The following is a 20,669-nucleotide window of genomic DNA, read 5'->3' on the forward strand; positions in this document are numbered from 1 at the left end:
GAATCGATGTTTTTGCAGAGAGGAAGCGTCTGGGGGTCGGTCAGTCGGGGGAGATGAACACGCTGTTCAGGTTCTGGTCCTTCTTCCTGAGGGACAACTTCAACAGGAAGATGTATGAGGAGTTCAAACTGCATGCTCTGGAAGATGCCAAAGACAACTACAGGTGAGAATGTATAGATGTTTAAATGTTAAAGGGATAGTTGTGACCGGTGTTGTATAAAGTACAAATCCATAGTTTGAAGCTCAGTAGAAAATGAAGCGATTCTCTCTGACCATTCAGCAGACGAGTGTTTACGTCACTAGTATAGCATATTCAGCCCGGTAAGAACCTCGATTTGAGGGCCAGAAAAAAGGGGGAAAAGTAGCCCTGAGCCGGAACTAGCCCGAGTGGAAAAGCACAAAAAAAGTTGCTACGTGTTGCAGTGGAAAAGCGCCATGAGAGAGCAGCAACTCTTGTATTCTGTGAGGTAAAATGACTGTTTGGCAATGAGTCCGGTGACTTTGAAGAGAGCTCAGAACAGCTTTAGAGCCTTTGTCTGATGGCAAAGTAAAGGGGTCAAAACATTCTAATTACAACATGCACTACTCACATGTTGGTGTCTAAAACAAATACTCTTGACTGCTTGCCCAAATGTTTAAATGGCAGATCATTACACCTCCCTCTGTGTTAGAAGCAGAAGCAGTTTTTGACCACTGTTATTCGACAGCAGAGGGTCAACGTTCGGGGGGGGCGGCGGCTTCCTCGATGTCACACAGTTGTTTATCTGCCAGAAGGAATCTTGTCTCACCGGCCAAACCCGCATTCTAATTGGGAGGGACAGGGCGTGTGCAGACAGTGTTACTACCATCAGCTATCTATGTTGACTTTATCAGACTACACTTGTAAGTCCTGTTCTTCTTTAATTAAAGAGACATGCAAAGCTAATAATAATCAGTGAGACAATGCTCCTACTGTTCTGAGCTGTTCTGAGCCGTTGACGCCTCATGTGGGAAAATAGCTGCTTACAGTTGTATCACAAAACATCCTCCCTGTAAAAACAAAACATTTACATGCAGGGTGTGTTTACTTGTCTTTGTTTTCACAGCGCCGTTCAATATTTTTTCCCCTCATCTGCAGGTACGGGCTGGAGTGTCTCTTCAGATACTACAGCTACGGTTTGGAGAAGAGATTCAGGTCCGAGCTGTTCAAGGACTTCCAAGCAGAGACCCTCAAGGACTTTGAGAGAGGTAATGTCCATCAGAAAGCGCCCAAACAACATATTTACACTTATACTGGCTCACTGAGATTTTCAGGATGAAGTTACGTCACTCATTTCATTTCAAACCTTTATTTAATCAGATTGGTCCCATTGAGATCATAGGTCTCTTTTTCAAGGGAGACCTGCAGCATATAGGTTCCACATGAAACATAAAACAATAAAGGACATCATACATTATATTTACAGGATACATTTACATAGTTATAGACATTTACAAGTGCCCATAGTATCAACGAGCATTTCATTTAGCCTAGCTTTAAAAACATGCAGAGGAATGACATTGCTCAGTTTCAATTCTTGCTGAAGATTGTTCCAAGCAAGTGGAGCTGCGCACATAAAAGCTGTCTTACCTAAGACAGTCCTTGCTCTTGGCACATCTAACAATACTACATCATGCGATCTCAGACAACAGCTGCTTGCAACTGTCTGTGTTATCATTGAGCAGATATAATACGGGAGTTTACCCAACAAAGCTTTATAAATAAACGTGTACCAATGACTGAGCCTCTTTACAGTAACGGCCCGTACACACCCAGGCATGAGAAAAATCTTGAAAAATCTTAATGCTGGGCGTGTCTGAAGCTTGGCGATTTTTTGCGACCAACAACCAATCACATGAATCTCCCGCCCCCGACATACAAAGCAATAGGAATGTTAAAACGAAGTAAACTGGATATAAACTCCCCAAACAGGCGAAAACCTACCAGTTTCACCCACTGTCTCTGCCACCTCCCTCCATGCCTGGTTCCTCCGGTTTGTATCCCGGTAAATAGTTCTGGTCGTAAAGAACCGGGTGATTTCCTACCGTAATTTCTCGTTTGGAATATGAGGAAATGAACTGCGGTCTGGCTCTCCCAGCTTGCACGCGGTTTGATTGGCTAGCGCTTGTACTGGCGGGATTTGCATTAACGGGATTTGATTGGCTGATGCCAGCTTCGAAAGCATCGGGAGCATCAAAAGTTGAACATTGCTCAACTTTTGATGCTCACGATGCTTGCAAAGCCATGCTCCGCTCCCCACAATGCACTTCGGCGAAGATTAAAAATCTTCTACGTCACCCCATTCAAGTGAATGGGCGAAGCTTTGAAAGATTTTTTTCATGCCTGTGTGTGGACGGGCCGTGAGTGATGGCAAACCTGCCTTGGCATACAGGGTACAGTGATGAGTTGGTGCTTTACAATTTGTTACAAATCTCAGTGCGCTGTGATAGGCGGCATCCAACTTGTTCAGGCAATAGGCAGGTGCATTCATATAGATCAAATCACCATAGTCCAGCACAGGTCAAAAGGTCACAGAGCCTTTTCCTGGCCTCAAGCGAGAAACAGGACTTGTTTCTGAAAAAGAAACCTAGCCTAACCCTCAGCTTTTTAAGCAGGTTATTGACATGACGTTTAAAAGTAAGACAATCATCAAGCCAGATACCAAGGTATTTGTAACAGGTAACAACTTCTAGTACTTGTCCTTGCATAGCAACAATATCTAACTCACTGCTCGAGTTTGTCAACACAAACTGGGTGTTTCCAATGTGGGTACAGTAGTTTGTAATATAGGTCACATAAACACGAAGCCATGAAGCAACATGACATTTGGACATCCAAATTCATTTGTGAAAATATGATTCAGAACTTTCATTTAGAAAAAGTGTATTTGTTTCAACTAAACCTTCATATTATTTGAGGATGACAGGAGGATACACCACTACAAAACATGTTGTGAGAAATATAGTATTTGTTAAATAAATTAAATATACAGAATACCTAATAATACTTTCTAACATTAAAAGTTAAGGTAACATTAAGCCGTCTTTGGCTCTTTTCTGCTGTAACAATGTAAATGTTCCCCTCTGTGGGACTAATAAAGGGATTCTGATTCTGAATTGAAAAGATTCAGTAGCAGTGCTTTAATATAGTTAAACTGAACAGATACAAGGAGCCTAATTTATTTATTTCATTGCCATATACATATATTTAATATGCTTATTATTAATTAATTTAATCCCATACCCACAACGTCTTTCTTTCTTTGAAACAGGCACCTCATTAAAAAGCGACAGTCAAGTTACATTCAAATCATTCAAAGCCCTTAGTTTGAGATTTATAATGTATATCTCAAACTATTATAAAATAGATCAGAATCAGAATCAAGTTTATTGCCAGATACTTTGACGCATACAAGGAATTCACTTTGGTGTTTGGTGGTGCAAACATAAACAATCCAAGTCAATCTAAGACAAGTACTTACACCAAGTTAAAATATATATATATTAAAGAACCGTTAAAGCTAGAAAAAGAAAACACTTAGGACAATGATATATATGTGGAGGGTTGTGCAGACATGTTTGAAACTTTCATCAGCTGTTGTCGTGCTTCATATAACGAGCCATAGTTGTTAAACACACATCTAAACACAACTCCACTATGGTGTGTGGCATTTCAAGCGTATTAATGCTAAATAATGCCAACGTGTGTCCTGTTTGACCCGACTCAAAGGTTCAAGGTGCAGATTTCCCCCCTCTAAGCTGAAAGTGTGAAAGGAGGGAAAAAAGGGATTAAAGTCGATTTCTCAAGCGATCTCAACACTCAGTGAGTCGGTGAGGCAGAATGGAGGACGGCCACTAAAGACTTCAACAGCCGCTTATATCCAGCTCACTTGTTCTGGTTTCCCATTCTGACCCGACGACTCATAGCGTCGGACCGCAGCTCGATGATGTTCTCACGAGTCACAGAGGACTGATAATTGATGCACTAATTAAGATGGTTCCTGGATTGATGTGGCCAACATGAGTCATGTTCTTATCTTAAAGCACTCAGAAGTTGTTTTGATCTGATAAAAGGGAGGGGTCATTATAAAATATGGCTTTAAATCTCTCTTTTTACCATCTAATGCACAATATTTAGTCTCCTCGTTTTCATTTGAGTGTCAGATTTCGGAGAGAGAAATCTATTCTTCATCAACATTAAAAATGGGGCTAGTTTCTCTATATTCTATTTTAAATTAAATAGTTTGGGTTAATTTAACGACAGCGTTTATCAGATGATATTACCCGCTTCTTATTGTTTCTGCGAGATGACGAACCACTTGGAAGCTTACATTAATAATTAAATGAACAATCAAAGGAAAAGCATAACAAATTATAAAAGCTATTATCTCAAAGAGTATTTTTAAATTGCATTATTCATCATACCAATTATTGCACTTTACAGTAGCTCAAAGTCTCCTGGTAATCCAATCTGAAAAGGAGAATTCAGAGAGAAAGCTGATTATGTACGTCAGCGCCATCATATTCCCACCATACACAGTGAATTTGTACTGAATCAGTTGTGCATTGTGCTGCAGGTCAGCTGTATGGACTGGAGAAGTTCTGGGCGTTCCTGAAATACTCGAAGGTGAAGAACCAGCCCATCGACCCCAAGCTGCAGGAGCACCTCTCCCAGTTCAAGAACCTGGAGGACTTCAGGGTCATGGTGAGTCTGAAATGAATGATACCGTGTGACTGAAAAACACAAGTGGCAAATATCACAACACCTACAATCACACCTGAAACATTGAACAGGTGAGGATTGAGACAATGCAGCCCAATCTGTGACAATGAACACGTATAAGTTATTTACTTATACAAGACATGTAACACATGGACATAGCTATCATCGCACATTATCCTGCTATACCTCTACTTTTAGACATTTAATACTTTACATACAGGATAAATGTACACACTACCTCATCGTGTGCATCCGGTTTACGATGGAACATAACTTTTATAAAAATATATTTATTATAATCAGGAAAAGCTGCAAGAGAATAAAATGTATTTTGAGGTTTAAGATTTTACCTTTTACCTTTTTTGCAAGGCAAGTTTATTTATATAGCACATTTCAACACAAGGCAATTCAAAGTGCTTTACAGAAATGAAAGACATTAAGAGCATTTAGAAACATATTATGAAATGACATTTAAAAACACTCGTTCTACTTATTCTTATTTTAGACTATAACGAGTAATAGATTATCTAAATAGTTGAATGTTTTTGTTGTTGATCATTCAATGTTTTCCGCCCTATTATGCATCGACCTCCGACCTGTGTTTCCTGCAGCCCCCGATGGGAGATGAGGGAGGCAGGAGGAGACGTCTCTCATCCTCGGCTGGGGATGAAGGGAGGCGTCGGCGACATCCTTCCAACACTACCTCAAAACCTGCGCCGGCCTCAAAATCCTCCAGCGCTGCACAGAACACGCCCAAAGACAACGCCCCGAAAACAGCCGCCGCCGCCCAGGGGAAGAAAGCCGAGCCCGGGAAGAAAGCCGAGCCCGGGAAGAAGGCCGAGCCCGGGAAGAAAGCCGAGCCCGGGAAGAAGGCCGAGCCCGGGAAGAAGGAAAGTGTCGCAGCTAACAAATGAAGCTCCTCCTGAAGGTGTGAGTTTGGAAAGAAGAGGCGACGGGCGGCTCTGAGATCAGCGTTCGTTCTTTTCAGTAGCAAAAGTGTTTGAGTATGAAGAGAGACTGAGCGTGGTTGACTTAATATGATTGTTTTTATCTGTGCATTTCATTTTAAAGCAAGCAAGCAAAGCGTAGGCAGTGAGCTTGAGTCTGTGCGCCTGGCCGCTCATAACGTTTACAACGTATACAAAAAAAAAAAAAAAAACACAAAAAAAAAATGCATTCCCTGCATTTTGCCTTTTTATTCTCTCGGATGCCAAAACTCTTTCAACACTTTTGGTTGATCTCAAATTCTGTAAAGAGCTCTGGTTTGTATGGAGCTCTCCGCCTGTTCAACTGTGATTCTCGTTTGCCAAGATGAGAGATAACGCAGATAGTCTCGTGTGCCTTAATCTGATTCACCGGGAGGTCAAATTGTTCAGATTTTTAAAAGTCTTCCCAATTCATCCTTTGAATGTGTTCAAAAATGACAACACTTGCAGCTTTTTTCTTCTTTTCTCACGACGTTAAATATCTTTTTTATCATGACAATCACTGCTGCAGTCATACATTTGTGAAGGACCCCCGAGGCTGCTGCTCATCAGACGTGTCCTGATGTTTTCACTGACGGGCTTCACAGCTAAACGTATCATGTTGGTTTTTAATTGAAGCCTGCAAGAAAAAAATGACAAAATTATGTGGGAAGCTTTACTTATAGTCCCGTTTTACACCCAGAGCTAGTATAATTTATTGTTTTATTCTTGTTTTTATTTTTACTTGATTTGATGAATTAGTCTTAGGTAATCATTGCAGTTTTTAATGGCTTTTGCTATTGAATATTATATATATGGAAAAAAAAAAGAGGAAATGTTTCTGCTGGAATTGTGGGTGTGAAGCTAGCATCATAAGACTACAGTTTATTTTAGCTTGAAGTTTACTTCATATTATGTTTGAGGCTTTGTGCTCTAAAGCACTTAATTCATTAACTTTCCTTTTACTTCAGCGATGAACTTAAAAGAGGTTTTAGAGTTGAACTTTAAGAAAAAAAAATGTAAATACTATAAAAAATCATTTGCTATTCGATTATTCTTTGATTTTAAGAAGTGATTTTGTTTTATTGGTAGTGTGGTTTTGAGTGTGTATTTAGGATAAAGCAATGCATGTTAATGCCAGAGTCATGAATTGTAAAATGCAAAAAAATATAAAATAACATTTGATTGTATAAACCTGTGTTTGAGTGATCTGTTCTGTCTGTTAGCTTACTTCGCACATTCCTCATCTCAGTTGTAATATTTTGTGGTATAGCTGAGGGCGGCTCATCGAGCCTGATCGGCAGGTTTTATTACCAACAATGTTTGAGGGAGTATTTTGTCACCTTTAAATAAATAAAAATCCAAAAGGAAGATTGTTTTTCACTCGGTGCATTTTGACCAGCTTTCAACTCGAAGAGAGTAAACAAGCAGTTTGGAAGAAAAAGTATTTACATAGTGTGTGCAAATAACATTCAGATAAGAGCTGAATTAAAATGAAATGGAATTGTTACCTAGAAAACTAAAGACAACACATGATTTAACATTAAGCAAAACATGTTGGCCAATAAAATTTAAGAAAATGGCATTTATTGTATTAGAAATGCATATTCTGAACTGAAAATGTCCTATTCTGCTCATGTAGTCATCACTGCTAGACGTTTAAAAATACAATTTCAAAGCTTCAGTAAATCTGAAGATGTGTAAGAAAATAAAAGATAACAAAAATACTTATTTATAATCACTGTTATTTTAGTTTTCTTACAAGTTGTTGTGACTACGGGTCCCGATGGAGAGACAAAAAACATCAACAGCACAGTCAGAGGTAGGCGTGTGCTGTGCTGCCTTCAAGTGTTCCTCGTAAAACTCAGCTATTGAATACGTTGATCTGAATGGGACTTTCAAGGGATGCTGTGTTCAATGTTAAGTAGTTTAATCCGTTTTGTTTATTGAAATCTTTATTTTAAATATGTCTCAGTATGCACCTGAATCACATACAATACTTTCCATCGTACACTATTTGTTTATTGATGTTTTCCTCATAGAAATGAAAGAGAACAGAAACACATTAGGTCAATAAAAAAGTGATAGGTGCAAGTAGTAAGCAATAAATAAGAGAATGCAAAACCAAAACAAGACACATGCATACCAAAAGCAGTAGGCTACCAAGACTGAGATAATAACATTAATTGATAAAAGAAAATATTGTGATATTTACACAAAATACCTAAACATAAAGTAGGCTAATAGTTGTTGGTTGGTCTGCAGTCGGACAAATCCACATCTTTTCATTTATATTGTATTAACTGTATATGTCTCAATAGTCTCATGTTTGTACATTTTCCTTTCCCTCTCCCCTTCATCTCACTTTGACAAAATAAATAAACATGATTATTTCGAAACGTCATCTGAATAAAGAATAATAAGTTTACTTTCAGTGATCTGCATTCTGCAACCATCACTCTGTGGGTTACTTTTTAATAATAAATAATAAGATAATAATCAGGTGATTTCACTTATGCATATACAAAAAGAGTGTAGCCAAGTTTAACAATAATTAATCAGTGTAAATAACTCGTATTTATAAAATCCATAATGGATTAATGTTTGAGTTGGAGTGTTACAAACCTGTTCTAGCTTTTCAACTATGTTAATTTGGAGATTTTCTTACACATCCTTGATAGTTAAAAGTAACAAAGTACATGGTTGTCTGGATTTTGGACTCATGGTGACATGTAAAATGTCACTTTGACTTTCTGGAACAATTTATTGAAATATTTTTGCTATTTGCTGACATTCTGTTGACACAATGATTAATTCATTGAGTGAAAAAGAAAAGGGACCATTAGAAGGATAGTAGAATTGATAATATACGTAATCGTTAGCTCTAGCACAATATTAACACACATACACACACAGCTCTACGTTGCACCAAATAACACAATGTAACAACACTCGTTCAACTAGTGGTTCCTGTGATTCCCCGACAGGACTTGAACGCAGCATCTGTCCAGGGGCGGGTAGGCGCTAACCGTGCAGTATGGCGGACGATGGAGACACTTCCAGCGGACCAGTGGACACCAGCGGCGGGCAGGGGGCAGCGGAAGAGTCCTCCGACGGGTACGGCCTCAGTGCGATGTTGTTGAATCTCAGTGTTGTGGTTCTGGTGGCGGCGCTGTGTCTGGCGGCGTACCGACGGTGGGGCAGGCGGCTCATCGTGTCCGCGGCCCAGGGCGACGAGGCCTCGGCTCTGCCCAAGATGAGGAGACGGGACTTCAGTCTGGAGCAGCTGGGGGAGTACGATGGGCTCCAGAACCCCCGCATCCTCATGGTTGTCAACATGAAGATCTTCGATGTGACCAGCGGGAAAAAGTTTTACGGGAAAGGTAAGTAAAATACAGGGGGAAACGCGGGAAAACAACCAACTGACAGCCGCGTGAGTTTATAGATGACACGTCCCCCGCTCGTGGTGAATTGTCCCGGACAACACAAATTGGGCGCTAACGGCTATGGTTAGATAGCTTAGCTCATTTTTAGCTTAGTCTATGTTATTGAATCGGATGCTAGGTGTGAGCATGGCTCTGGTTAGCTAGCTTAGCTCTTTTTGTCCATGTAATTTAATGGGATGCTATGTGTTAGCATGGCTATAGTAAGCTAGTTTAGCTCTTTTTGTCTATGTTATTGAATGGGTTGCTATGTGTGAGCATGGCTGTGTTTAGCTAGCGTAGCTCTATTTTGCTTTGACTCTACGAAAATAAAACGGAACTAAATAGTAAAATATATATATACAAATTGACCGTGAAAAATGAAAATCTGTTGACTCTCTGACACATCAACACTATGAAGGGCTAAATTACAGCTAACACAATTTATTGAATGGGAGGAGAGGTGTTAGCAAGGCTGTATTTTAGGAAAGTTCGTGACTAATGTGACATATCTAATATAGCACCTCCTAAATTTGTAATTAAAAACACTAAACATGTTCACTTTTAAGATAAAGTTCCAGTTTTAAACAAGCTAGTCTGCTGCTAAGGCTAGCCTGTTGGCTTGTTGACACAGACATGCACTGTCTGGGTGTCTGGGCTGCAGACTTTCAATGATGGAAATATAACCATCTTTTAACTTCCGAGTCAAAATATTGATGCTACGATACAAGTACAAGTCAAGCATCTACAATTAGGCTTAAGTATCAGGTATTGTATAGAAAATGCACTTAAAGTATTAAAGTAAAAGTACTCACCATGCAGCCAAATGTGCTGTTTAGTTGTAACATTATAATATTAGCTTATGATTAATGGTGCTGAAAGATATACTCTTTTGTTTTGTTATTATCTTTGGTGGTTTAATTTTAATATTTAACAATTAATTACAAACATCCACATAGTACTCAATATATGTATTATGAAATATTCGCACATTTACAAAGTTACTAAGGTAACTAATCTCATTGAAACGTAGTGTAGTAGATAGTAGCATAACGTTAAAACACTTAAGCAAAGTACAAATACCGCCAAATGTACTTGAGTAGATTACTTGAGTTTAAAGTGCCTTACGACACTGAAGTTTGCCCCAATATTTTCACCTTAGAAATATTAATCTTGCAACATTTACTCATGTGGAGGTTAGTTTTATGCAGAGATGCTGGTTTTATTTTGTGACTTTACTGAATAAGTGAAGTAAAGTAAAAGCTGCCCAGTGGAATAGTTTTTTCAAAGAGCAAAAACATTTCATTACTTTGAAGAAGCACGCTCTACTTCCAATACATCTTTACTTATTTGTTTGCAAAGCAGCGCTAACCTGCCAGGGGTAGACATTAAGGCTAACAATTTACTGGCCCGGCCCCACCATTGTAACCACTGGCCTAAGAGCATTCGTCCAAAAATCGACTAATAATGAAGAAAATGAACTTTTGTTGCATTAGTAATTGATGCACGAACGACATTACTACTTGTACTACAACATTTTAATCATCAGTTCTTCCTCATTTTCCTCAATTGTTCATATTTCGTTTATTAAAATCATTATATTGTGGTCATTGTTAAAGAAAAAAAGGAAAAAGGAAGGTGACATTTCTGCTATGAGTATTATTATTTGTATAATGCACTTCCTGCCTTCCTGTCATTATCAGGAGTTAGAGATGTAACGGTAATAGATTAGATTAGAACCTTCATTATCCTAAACTGCTGGGACATTTCCTTATAGCCAATACCTTTTATATTTTCTACTCTTCACTTACTTGTCAGCATAGGTCGGCATTGATGTACAGAGCCGACAAAATACCTTGTTTATATCATCATATTGAAACCAACTCCATCGATCAAGCCAGTGTGGTCGCTCTCCTTTAACTCCTCCGGTGACATTATTTTATTTGAAGATTGTTTTTGGTCTGGCGCAGCGCTTGGCTACCGGTGGTATTAAAAACATTTTGGCGAATGGTTAGGTGACGCGAAAGTCTGTAGTGGAGGAACGCGCTCACGGGAGCCTGCTCGCGCTGCGCTCTGCAGCAAACAACCGTCTCACGAAATGCTATGTTGTAGCGTTGATGAACGAGACTATTTAACAAAATTGCTTGTCAAAATACCAATACCACAGGACAATGTGATTTTATGTCTTAATGTTTTTTTTTTTTTTAAAGCAATAATTGTAATGGTCCGAGCGGGCAAGTGGAAAGTACGTTATGCTGGCCCGGGTTGTTTAGATGATGCTTCCGGGCCAGCGGGCCGTTTATAATGTCTAGCCCTGCCTGCTACTCAACATTTTCTCAAACATTACATGATACTTGTTAGACGGTTTTATCCAAGCGACTTACATATTCAATACTGTGGGCAATCCCCACAGGAGCAATTTGGGGTGAAGTGTCTAGCCCAGGGACAAAACGACATGCTGACTACAGTGGGGTTTGAACCTGTGACCCCCTGATCCGAACACCTACGCACTAATCCACCGCGCCACGTGACTCTGTAATAAACTATAATTATTCAAACAACATTCCTGCGTCATGTGTCACATCTGGTATTCGACACCAGCAGCCAGCACCGGGCCAAGTAGGCCTGAATCTCTCCAGCTCTTCAGGTTATGACACAGACTTACAGTAGAGAGACACTGGATTTGACTCGGCCATGTTTTAAACGTTTAGTGGGTGTTTTTCACAGTGGGCTTCATGCTGGGACCACAAGTTATTTAAACCATTTGTCAGAGTTTTAGAGGAAAGTCATTTATGATTTGTTGGCAGCCGATCAAAGTTGACCCGCGTGACACAAAATATCAATCATTTTCTCAACCTCTCATTTCTAAGTAGGTATAAACTTGAATGATTTCGGTTTTGCTCAACTAGAGAGGTCCAAGTTCATGACTTTTACGTGTTTATATTTTTTGTACGTATACATGTATATAAAACAGTAAGCATCTAAGGAACAGGTTGAACATTGTTCATGAGAGTTTATAGGCCCATAATGGCTTATGAAGTAGCTCCCCTGTTAGATTTGCATAGTTAAAAACATTTGAATGACTGAGCAATAATAGGCACATTTTAAGAATTCAGTTTGGAAATGATTAACTAAGGTTATTATTTTAGTTAAAGCTCCAATTAACAATTTGTTTCTTTTTCATTACTTTGTCAATTATTTCCTTGATTAAGGGCAGAAAAATGCTTATTATTAGGAGGCGTGTGGTGCAGTGGGTTCAAACCCCACTGCAGTCAGCATGTGGGTGTGTCACCCCAAATTGCTCCTGTGGGGATTGCCCACAGTACTGAGTATGTAAGTTGCTTTGGATAAAAGCGTCTAACATGTAATATTACTGCAGCTTTAACTTGTTGACTTGGTGTTGTTCACAGTGGACTCCATTCTGGGACCTGTAGTTTATCAATCCATATGTCAGAGTTGACAGAAAAGTAATGTATGTCTTGTTTAGGAGTGAATCAAATTTGTTTTACTTTGAGAGAGTGAAAGTTTTGTCCACTTTCTAAAATAAGTGAAAGTTGGATCCAGCTTCTAGGAAGTAAAACCTTGCCTTTGTTTCCTCTCAATGCTTTTGCTTGGCTTTCGTTGCTCAGGTTAGATAAGCAGCTCCAACATGTGCTTTTATCGATATTTTTGGCGTTTTTTACACCCTGAGATGAATCGGAAATTAAAATGGCATTCAGCTGCAGCGCTGCAGAGTCCAGCTGGAGCTCTCATTACAGCTGAGACACTTAAAGGGTTGACTTTATTTTTGGCTCAAATCTGATTCAGTAATTCTTTACTTTGTGAGTCAGGATATTTAAAAAAAGAACATAATTCCAATAATAGAAAGAAACGAATATTAGTTTCTGATGATGTAGGGATACTGGTGTGTGGTTTTATCTGTAAAATGCTTATTTAGTTAAGCAAGGTAGGAGCACATCTAATCTTCGAGTTGATAAGGCGTCATGGAAGCAGTATGCACTAAGTTGTTTTTTTCTTTCTGTTGCACACTTTGAAATGAGGAAACCTGAGGGCCTGCAGAGTTTTCACATGCTGGTCAGATGATGTTCTTCTGCAGGAAAACAAGAGATTCATGAGCGAGAAAGACCCGGGGCGTTGTTGGAGAAATGTTTCAAGAGGCTAAATAACATAATACGTGCTTTTTGAAGAGATTTAGAAAGTTCTGGGCATGAAAAATCATTTTAACACAGTATTCTCTTAAAATACACCATTTTACCTCAAAGATTTTCATTGTTAATTGTGGAGTTACACAACAGGGTTAGGGTTAGTTGACCAACTAGTTGAAAATACCACAATATTTCTGAGTATTTCCGAAAATTGCTGTTTTTAAACCTCTATATGGAGATTTTTTTGTCTATTTCTTTATTATTTCATATTTAAGTGAATATCTTTAAGTTGTGGACTGTCAAATGCAATTGTATATCAATTATGATTATTATTATTATGAAAGTAGCGGTCCTCCACACTGGATTATTTATCATAACCGTAATCATATTGCATGATTAGTACGTATTATTCGACTAAAAGGCAGCGACGAGACTCTTTACAAGGCCGAAGAGAAGTAACAAATCATTAAATAGCCGCTGAAACCAGTGTTTGCTTTGTCAATGATCCTAGTAGATGAATTAATAGATTCATGGACTGTAATTCAACTATTTGTCTGCACTCTTTCAAACCCTTTAACCCTTGGGTTGTGTTCAAAACACTCACAAATAATGACTATCATCCTATATTGTTTAATGGTAAATATCTTTATTGATTTTCTCAGTTTTTTAACAAAAGCAAGTGATGCAGATTCAGTAAAGATATATACACACATGCTGACAAATCAAAAACTTAATTTCAATCCCACCACTCTCCCACCCAGCCCCTTAACCCATTGAGTTACAGGATACAGAGCCCTTTAACAGTAAAATACAGTATTTTCATAATGACATTAGTTCAAGGGGGGCAAAGGAGGAGTAAACAACCAATAATGTTTTAACTACATCATAACTAACTTATAATGCATTCATAACCGTACAATCCTGTTGTAATTTTATTGTATGGCCCCAAAACACATTACACCACATATTGCACACGTGCATGTGTGTGTTCAGGTTCAAGTGTTAGTGTACATATTCTTTGAGAAAGGTCGAGTTCCTGTGGGGGGAGGGGGCCAGAGGGAGGCGAGGCCAGGTGCATGTTGCGAAAAAAATTATTGTTACAGTGGATGTGGGGGAGGGGTGTCTAAAGTCAAAGATGAATCTTGATTGGGCCAAATTTGACACTGAGTCACCCCCAACAATTCTGCTGGGTCTCCCCAGACCCCGGCTGTTGTGGAGGATATCATGAAGCCTTGTTCCGATAAAATATCATATATATCATTTCAGACCTGTCACAGTTTGCATCATCTCAATATCAATACACCTTCTGCTCTTGTAACAACTTCGCACTAAACCAGAACTTCTGCTCCATCGCCCTCAACAGGTTTTCAGACAAAGAGAAGCATGTCTGATTTTCGTGCTGCAAGAAGTGTTTTTGTTAATGTGACCTCGGTGTTTCTGCGCTGCATTCAAGTGCTTTATTTACTGGCCCTCCTGAAGGCTTTACTGTGAAGCAGCAGCAGTCACATGAGAGGTGCAATGCTGAAATTGTTGCTGAACTAAATCTGATTTTGTACAGTTTTAATCACTTCTCTTCCTCTTTAAACCATGTTTTAACAATGTGGAAACGTTTCTTTTTATTGTATTTCAGTAGAAAATCAAGAGGTAGGAAGAATCTTAGGTAGTTCATTTTAGTTTGAAGCCGAACTATAAGAAACCAAAACAATCCATCAAACTGGCAGCAGAGAATAACATCCAAGAAGTCTGTTTGTATTAGAGAAGCAAATAGTTTTAGCCTGAAATCAGTTCTCCATGGGTTGATGAACTCAATCCATTATTTATAACATAAATGAAATATGTCTCTTTTTTCCAGACAGTTTGCGTTATATTATTTGACACAGCAGAAAAGTCCCACGCCAAGCAGCGCGCTGACCCGCTGAGTTGAAACAAGAGTAACAGTCACATTTTCGTGTAACTAGGGATGCTCCGATCGGCCGCCGATCGATATCGGCCGATACTCACTCTCTGCCGATCGATCGGAGTTCTCTAAAAATGCCGATCGCACATGACACTTTTCTCTGTGCGCGGCAAAACAAGCTCGCCAAAATGGCTTCACCAGGCTGGCAGTATTTTAAGGTGTCCGAAAAAGACAGTAAAATAGCGGTATGCAACGTGTGTGAAGCAGAAATCCTGCAGCTCCGCCCGCTGTGACGGACCGGTGAGCGGAGCCAAACACACACTGAGAGTTAGACCTAACACACTTGGCTATTTGATCTACCTCTGGAACAAGCTAAACTAGGTTTCCAGATGGCCTGGCCTGTTAAGTGGCCTGCCTCACACAGGGTGATTGGCTGTCTACATGATGTGGCCTGCTGACATGGCCACTGTCATACAGATCATAAATCAAAGCCCTTGATTGGTCTCTGTGTGTCATTCAAGCTCGGGATAACCTCAGCTCAGGTGAGGTAAAGGACCCTTGAGTGTTTAGATAGTTCACTTAGTCTAAGTTCTCAGTGGGTCTCAAACGGTTTGGTCACCATTTATGTAAACACATATTTCCATTTGAGAGGTTAGTGATTAGTAAAATATGCATGAATAAAAAATAAAAAAGTAGGTGAAAAAAGGTAAGATACACTTTTAAAACTTTTTGAGAGCTAAAACTAGTCTTTGCTGCTGCCTCAAAGAAGAGCAGGGAGGAGAGGGGGGAGACAGGAGAGGCTGATTCAGGAGCACAGACACACTCACAACTATAAATGAACCAAAAATAAATAAACCAGTTTCAGTGTTTTTTCATATTGGATATGGGATGTTATTGGTTATGGCCATGATTTTATGATTATTTAAATGTATACAGTTTTGTTTCATATAGGTGTTCCCATAGATCTAGTCTCTTTATTTGCCCCTCAAAGTGCACCAGATTGATGCATTTAACTCCAAAATAATAAAACAAATCTTACAGGGGGAGCATGCCCCCGGACCCCCCTAGAGGATTTGAGGTCCACCCCCACTTAAAATCACATTGGGGTTCCTTAATACATTAACCATTTTTTTTTAAAATAGTAACCCATGTCCATATGTTTATTTGTGGGTAGTAGATTTAAACTATAGGGCTATCACTAAGGGCCCTGCCTGTACCTGTTCACTCTGCCATGGTGTGAAGGGTCTGCTAACAAGCGACCAACTGAAAGGTTAATGTTGCTGCACGTCACAAAGGCACGTCACCTCAACCCCCCCCCCCCCAAGTATATTTCAGATCTGTGGGAAACACTGCTATTTATAACAGCCAAATCCGATTAATTAAACAAATCTGATTCGGTTAAAGCCTTAATCTTTTCCAAAAACCAGCTCTGAAAACAGAGGCGCAAGAAACAAAGAAACAGACACTCGGTCCGAAACCAGGAAGGAAACCGACGTATTCATCCTGAAGATCTCGGTCCTGATGGTTAACTTGTGGGCTGACTCTTAATGATTTCTTCATCCTGACATCTGTGTTTCTTCCTCAGACGGTCCTTATGGTGTTTTCGCGGGCCGGGATGCTTCGAGAGGCCTGGCCACTTTCTGCCTGGAGAAAGACGCCCTGAGGGACGAGTACGACGACTTATCCGACCTCAACGCCGTGCAGATGGAGAGCGTGAGGGAGTGGGAGATGCAGTTCATGGGTACGCTTGTTTCATCGTGTTTCCAGCAGAGATATTGATTTGACTTTGATTTCACAGATGCTTCCACCGTGTTTATCACCGGCCTCTCTGCTTATTTAGTCGAGTCAAACTGAGGATCCAAAACTCGAGTTTATCTTCAGTTTCGTTGAGCTCGTAAGCTGTGGCTTTATATGTTGCATGACAGTGGGACAGTTCAAAGCTTCAAGGCAGTACACAAACGTTTAATTAGGCTCAAAAATACACATTCAATATTATTTCTGCTTTTTTTAAACATATTTCTTGCCTTACATTAAAGTCATACATTTTATTTTGCTTGTTGAGATACAAAGATTTTACGGTTGATAAATGTGGCTGATGACTCGGCTCTAAAAACAGGTTATTTTTAAAATGTGCAGCTAAAACAAACTTTGGAGAACACTGCACAAACACGCAATAAACCCAAGCTAAAGATATCCTCAGCTTCCCATCTGCTGGAAAAATGGTTAAAACAGGAAACACTGAAACTGAAAAAACTTCTATTTAGATCTGATTGTTTTAGATAACACCGTTTTAGATGTTTTTATTATAGTCTGTGATTTAGAATCTGCCCTGAAAAGTGGATAACCTCAAAGCTTGTGTTTTTCTTTTTGGTTCCTTCGTGTCTAATTTGGGACTGAAACATGTCGGGCCTCTGATTACTCAAATAAGTCTCTGGACACTCGGCTCTAAGTGAGGCAGATAACACATTTTAACCCTTATGTTGTGTTTCCAAGTTAAAATGATATAATAACTACGCTCTAGTTCTTTTTATGGAACAAGGCTTCGTGATATCATCCACAGCAGCTAAATAAACACTACAAAACTGACTTTGACAATTTGTGCCAAGTCTGAAGGTCTCTAAAAAAAAAAGTGTATAATTTGGTGTTGGGGTCTGGGGAGAAAGTTTGGGGCTCTCTGCTGGAACTGCTACCTCCGCGACCCGACCACGGATAAGCGGGAGAAGATGGATGGATGGTCTGGGGAGACCCAGCAGAATTGTTTGGGGTGACTCGAGGTCAAATTTTGCCCAATCAAGATTCATCTTTGACTTTAGACACCCCTCCCCTCCCCCCTTCATCCACTGTAACACATTTATTTCGCAACATGCACCTGGTCTCCCCTCCCTCTGGCCCAATCCCCCCACGGGGACTCGACCTTTCTCAAAGAATATGTGCACCAACACTTGAACCTGAACACACACATGCACGTGTGCAATATGTGCTTTAATGTATTTTCGGCCATAACATTACATTACAACAGGATTGTACGGTTATGAATGCATTATAAGTTAGTTATGATGTAGTTAAAACAATATTGGATGATTGTCATTTTTTGTGTGTGTTCTGGACTGAGATAAATCATGGGTCAAAATTGACACACGAACGGTAACAGCTTTTGAACGCAACACAAGGGATAAGCTGTACTGGGCAGCTTTATTTGTTGGCGGCCCCAAATAGTTTCTGATTAAATCATGTAGGAGGAAGTCAGTAAATTACTCGCAGAGTGCTGTTTTACCACTAAGAGTTCTCCCTGATGTTCAGCACAAACATGATATTTCAAATCAATAAGAAGACGATGGAAAAGCCACTATTTTAATAATGGATCGATTTTTCGAGGATTTTCACAAGAACAAAAATGTCAAACATTTGTTAGATTCTTTTTATTTGATCGTAAACTCGATATCCTTGGGCTTTCAAAAAATCTGTCGCTTCCTGGCCTTAAAACATCCGATACATTTACTTTGATTTAAGACCACGAAAACCAGCAAATTCCACATTTGTAAAGTTGTAACTATAAAGTGGCTTTATATCCATTACTGATTTGATATCAATATATTTCCCGGCTGTACTTGCAAATATATCTTCTGATATGTATTCCCTTACTAGCCCGTCTTAATCTCATACCTTCCATATTCCAGGGAGATATGAAAGCTTAAATCACCGCTGTCAAACCGATATAAATTACGATAACGTTTTTCCTGCATATCTTGAGTGCTGTGAGTTACTGAAAGGATATCAGGAAAGTGAAAGATGAATAAAACCAACTGTTTGGAAAGTGAATTTATTTTTAACGATTCCTTGATTTAACGTATTTATCCATATCTTCCAGAAAAATATGACTACGTGGGCAGGTTGCTGAAGCCCGGAGACGAGCCGTCGGAGTACACGGACGAGGAGGACATCAAGGACCACCTGAAGCACGACTGAGCTGCATCACAACGACCAAAGCCGGGAGACCCCAAACAGCTGCGACAGACCGCCCCCCCTCGCCCACATCTACCTGCCACTCCTCTCTCCACCCCCCAAAAAACTCTTCACCTCCTCGATCTGTCCGGCTGTTCTGGAAGGACCTCCCTCCCTCCCTCTTCATCCTGCGGAGATGACCACCAACGATTGAAATCCTTCAATGAGGGCTCTTTTAACAAAATAAAATAAAAAAACATGTCTGGGGGGGAAGAGGAGAAAGGGGATGTGCAAGTAGATGTCTTCGAAATATATTTTAGTCATTTCTCCCGGGGGGAGGGGGGGGTCATCGTGGATGTAGAGAAACACGTGGAGGATGATCATCGGGACGGGGGAGCAGATTTCTCTCTTTTTATCTTTAGTCACAACTGAAACTGCTTCGGCTTCGGACAGCTTATCAATCAATCTTTCTTTTTTTCCTGTTCGGATCATTTCCCCTCGTTGTCGAGAGGGCTGCGCTGCGGAAATCGGCGGGGCGTCGCATTTTCCTGTTGTGTTTGTAGTGTATGCACTACTAGTTTTCTTTGTTTGTCACCATGTGATTGTATTTGTTGAGTAGCATATAGGGAAGAGAGGGAGGGAGTTTCTCTTTTTTGGATGGGGTTTGGGGGGGCGGGGTTTAAAAGGTCTTTGCCATATGAATTCTGTTTTGAATCCCACGAGACGGACTGAATCACTGATCGGGAATACAAAGGGAAGGTGGGCAGTCCTAATCAATCCACTCAATTGTTTACATGCCTCACAAGCCGGCTGCAAGTCTGTAGATTCCCCCTGAAAATGGTCCAAGTATTAATTGTGCCTTATTTTGTTTGTTGCGTCAGTCCTGACCGTTCTAACAGAGGAGGCGAGCGGAGGGATGGAGCAGCGGTCCCCCCCCCCCCCCCCCCACGTCCCCCCCAGACTTTAAAAGAAGAAGGCATACGTTCCGTCAGTCGTCCCACACACACAGACTGTACAAATCTCCCCACTTCACAAACTCTGTAAATAAACCGTATGAGTTACTCAGTGTTACTGCCATATTTATGTAGTTGAGGAACTCCAGATATGTATAATGCGATGTCGTACTGGCCAAAGCCCTCACGGTTCCTTTCTTCTTCTTTTTTTGGCTCTGAACTTCTTTTTAAAACGTGGGTGATTCCCCCCCCCCTCCTCACCCTCCACCCAAAAAATGTAAAAGGAGTGTTGCAAAGGGCGGGACCGGGAGCTGTTCTTGCGAAATTTTGTTCGGAGACGTTGCTTATCCTGTAAATATATCTATCATTTTATTAAAGCATGTGCAACAACAAAGTGAGCTATGCCGAATTTCCCACCACGTCATGTATTTAAATGTTGGGTGTGTGTGTGTGTGCGTGTCTGCGTGACAGAGGCAGGAAGGGATTTGTTCATGCATAATAAATCGATTTGGTTAATAATTGAAGATGTCTGGAATTTTATTTGCTCTCGGGGGCGGCAGGATTTGATCACTAACGGGAAAATATTTGATAGTTCATTGAAACG

The 20,669-nt window shown here is 40.1% G+C and overlaps 2 protein-coding genes across 5 annotated transcripts in view; both read left to right on the forward strand.

Moving 5' to 3' along the window:
- larp1b (La ribonucleoprotein 1B) overlaps positions 1–6,900 on the forward strand; it is a 34,002-nt gene extending 27,102 nt beyond the window's left edge. For all 4 annotated transcript variants that reach the window (XM_079691998.1, XM_079691999.1, XM_079692001.1 and 1 more), the window contains 4 exons: positions 19–163; positions 1,118–1,227; positions 4,596–4,723; positions 5,353–6,900. In XM_079691998.1, the coding sequence (XP_079548124.1) occupies positions 19–163; positions 1,118–1,227; positions 4,596–4,723; positions 5,353–5,655 (686 nt within the window). In that variant the 3' untranslated portion in view covers positions 5,656–6,900. The remainder of the gene's footprint in view (positions 1–18; positions 164–1,117; positions 1,228–4,595; positions 4,724–5,352) is intronic.
- A 1,761-nt stretch (positions 6,901–8,661) lies between these two features.
- On the forward strand, positions 8,662–20,589 carry pgrmc2 (progesterone receptor membrane component 2). Its single transcript, XM_079692283.1, has 3 exons — positions 8,662–9,089; positions 16,756–16,911; positions 19,039–20,589. The coding sequence occupies exons 1-3, from the start codon at positions 8,744–8,746 to the stop codon at positions 19,134–19,136; spliced, it is 600 nt and encodes a 199-aa protein (XP_079548409.1). The 5' UTR covers positions 8,662–8,743; the 3' UTR covers positions 19,137–20,589.
- The last annotated feature ends 80 nt before the right edge of the window (positions 20,590–20,669 follow it).

The sequence above is a fragment of the Notothenia rossii genome (genome assembly GCF_949606895.1).
Source record: "Notothenia rossii genome assembly, chromosome: 7".
NCBI classification, from domain to species: domain Eukaryota; kingdom Metazoa; phylum Chordata; class Actinopteri; order Perciformes; family Nototheniidae; genus Notothenia; species Notothenia rossii.